We start from the raw sequence: 2,424 nt of genomic DNA, 5'->3' as shown, positions 1-2,424 counted from the left end.
CATCAGATCGCATCATTTCAGCAAATAATGAAAATTTATGACACCTGTGGACTTCAGTCACAGTCAGCGGATTGCAGGAATGTCAACATCACACCAGTGGCATGGTCATGACCAACACATTTATGTTTTTTCTCCCTGCCTTGGGTGAAATGTTTCTTTTTATGTTTCTCTTGGTGCTTGGGAAATTTCACATAATTGGTTATGATAATTGCTACAAATTTAGATCACTCGTATCACTTAGGAAACTTTTTACAAGCTTTTAAAATAATTGTCCAACAGTGACATTCCTGTGAGTAAAAATATAGAGAAGTGTTACCAAAATAGAAGCCTTTATTAATAAAAATCTTTGGTAGTAACAGTATTTTAAATTCCTCTCAATGATATTGGTTAACTAATAAAATAAACTCCTTCCACCTTTGAGCTACAGAAAAAAAAAAAGATCCTCAAAGCCACCACATCATTGATTTAAAAAGAAACACAAACAATAAATATTCAAAAGCTTTGAATGAACCCCCGGAAGCCTTAAGACTTCTTGAAACCCTTAAGCCATCGCTAGAAAAGCTTTCAAGGTCATCTTCCTGCCCGTTCTCCCGTCAACTCGTTTTTGTCTCACAAGGAAGATGAACAAACCTGAGATCAGCTCCGTGGGACGGGGCAGGTGTGTCTTAAGCCATCGCTAGAAAAGCTTTCAAGGTCATCTTCCTGCCCGTTCTCCCGTCAACTCGGTTTTGTCTCACAAGGAAGATGAACAAACCTGAGATCAGCTCCGTGGGACGGGGCAGGTGTGTGGCTGAAGGTGTGGACTGCTGGGGACACCTGCACCCTCTCGTCCAAGAACAGACTGGAAATTCCCATGCCCTCCGTGTGGGCAGGGCTGGCACCTCTCTTTCTGACCACAGTGTCTCAGCTTCTGAACTTCCAGAAGGAAAAGATGGTTAGAGTCGTCCTGCTTTTCCGACAGAGAGGCAGGTGACGCCTTTTGGAACCAGAGTCACATCGTGTGTTCCTTCTCGGTTCCTCCGCTCTCCCTGACCTGTCGCACCAGCTTTGGCTCGATGCCGTGGAATACCATTTTGCATCTACATTAAGGCATCAGGAGATTAAAAAGGAAGATTTCTAGGGGTCCCCGCTCACTTTCCACTGCGAAGGAGACTCAAGATTTCCAAGAGTCGTTTCTGCAAAGCACCTGCCTTTGCCACACATTATTGCCTGTCACCAGCCATCATTTTGATTCACCTTGAACACTAAGGATTAAAAAAATTCCCTGCATAATGGTTTTGTGCAAAAACAAGGCAGAACAAAACAAAACAGAAAGAAGAGAGAAAAATGTCCCATCAGAAAATGGTCCTCCATGTTTGCAGAAAACACAGCGGCCACCAGGCGCTGGTGGGTGGCCACCAGGCGCTGGTCGGGACGAGAAGCTGCTTGCTCAGCCCTGCCGTGGCAGCTACAGAACAACCCCGTGGTACCCGGGGCTGGGAGCCGGGCTGCCACCGGGGCTGTCCGGGCTGGCTCTGGGCTTGTGGTTGCTGCACGGCTCCTCCTTCTTGTGCCCCTTCTCCATCCACGTGTCCAGTAGCTGCTGCTTGCCCTGCTCCTCCCGCATGAACAGCTCCACCATGAGCACCTTCTCCTTGTGGATCTGCTGGCTGATGTCCTTGGGGATGTCTGGGATGACCCAGTCCACGAAGTCACTCATAAACATGACCAGGTTCTGGAAGGAACAGAAATCAGCCCGTGGGGGCGGGAAAGACCATGCTGGACCTCTCTCCCTGCCACCCACTTCCTCCCCCCCCCCCCCCGAGCCACTCCTTGACCCTGTGGCCTCAGCCATGCCCTTTGACCTTCTTGGGCCTCAGTTTCCCAGAAGGTATAAAGGAGGCATGGAACCACGCAGCAGGCCCTTGGGAAATGTTTGCTGACTTTCTTGAACAAATCTGAACTCAATAATTAGGAAAATTCTCTGAAAAATTTTGAATTTCTTAACCAGGAGGCTTGAGAAGCGATCTTAAACCTCCCGGTGACGGGATGTGTCACCAAATATACATAACAACAAGCACCGAGGCTTTAAGGAAAATAATTAAAATAGAAATAGCACCAAAATGGATTGAACTCCAAGGGTCTCTGCCAACCCAGGAGGCCCTTCTGCAGTGTGCAAAGCCCCCAGAACCACCCAGAACAACTGCCACCTCAATGGGGAAATTTCCAGTGTACAGAATTTGAGATAAATCAGTCTTTACAGAAAAACCAAAATTAGGGGCTTGCCCGTGGCTCACTCGGGAGAGTGTGGTGCTGATAACACCAAGGCCACGGGTTCGGATCCCATATAGGGATGGCCGGTTGGCTCACTGGGAGAGCGTGGTGCTGACAACACCAAGTCAAGGGTTAAGATCCCCTCACCGGTCATCTTTATTAAAAAAAAAA

General features: G+C 47.9%; 1 protein-coding gene across 1 annotated transcript in view; it reads right to left on the bottom strand.

Moving 5' to 3' along the window:
• Window positions 1–1,388: 1,388 nt before the first annotated feature.
• The window catches only part of ANO1 (anoctamin 1, calcium activated chloride channel), a 95,999-nt gene continuing 94,963 nt past the window's right edge, over window positions 1,389–2,424 (bottom strand). Inside the window, exon 25 of the mRNA XM_008589679.1 lies at window positions 1,389–1,714. Coding sequence (XP_008587901.1) covers window positions 1,448–1,714 — 267 coding nt within the window. The 3' untranslated portion in view covers window positions 1,389–1,447. The remainder of the gene's footprint in view (window positions 1,715–2,424) is intronic.

This window comes from Galeopterus variegatus, unplaced genomic scaffold (genome assembly GCF_000696425.1).
Source record: "Galeopterus variegatus unplaced genomic scaffold, G_variegatus-3.0.2 Scaffold5590, whole genome shotgun sequence".
Lineage (NCBI taxonomy): Eukaryota > Metazoa > Chordata > Mammalia > Dermoptera > Cynocephalidae > Galeopterus > Galeopterus variegatus.
This window is presented reverse-complemented; position numbering and strand designations above follow the sequence as displayed.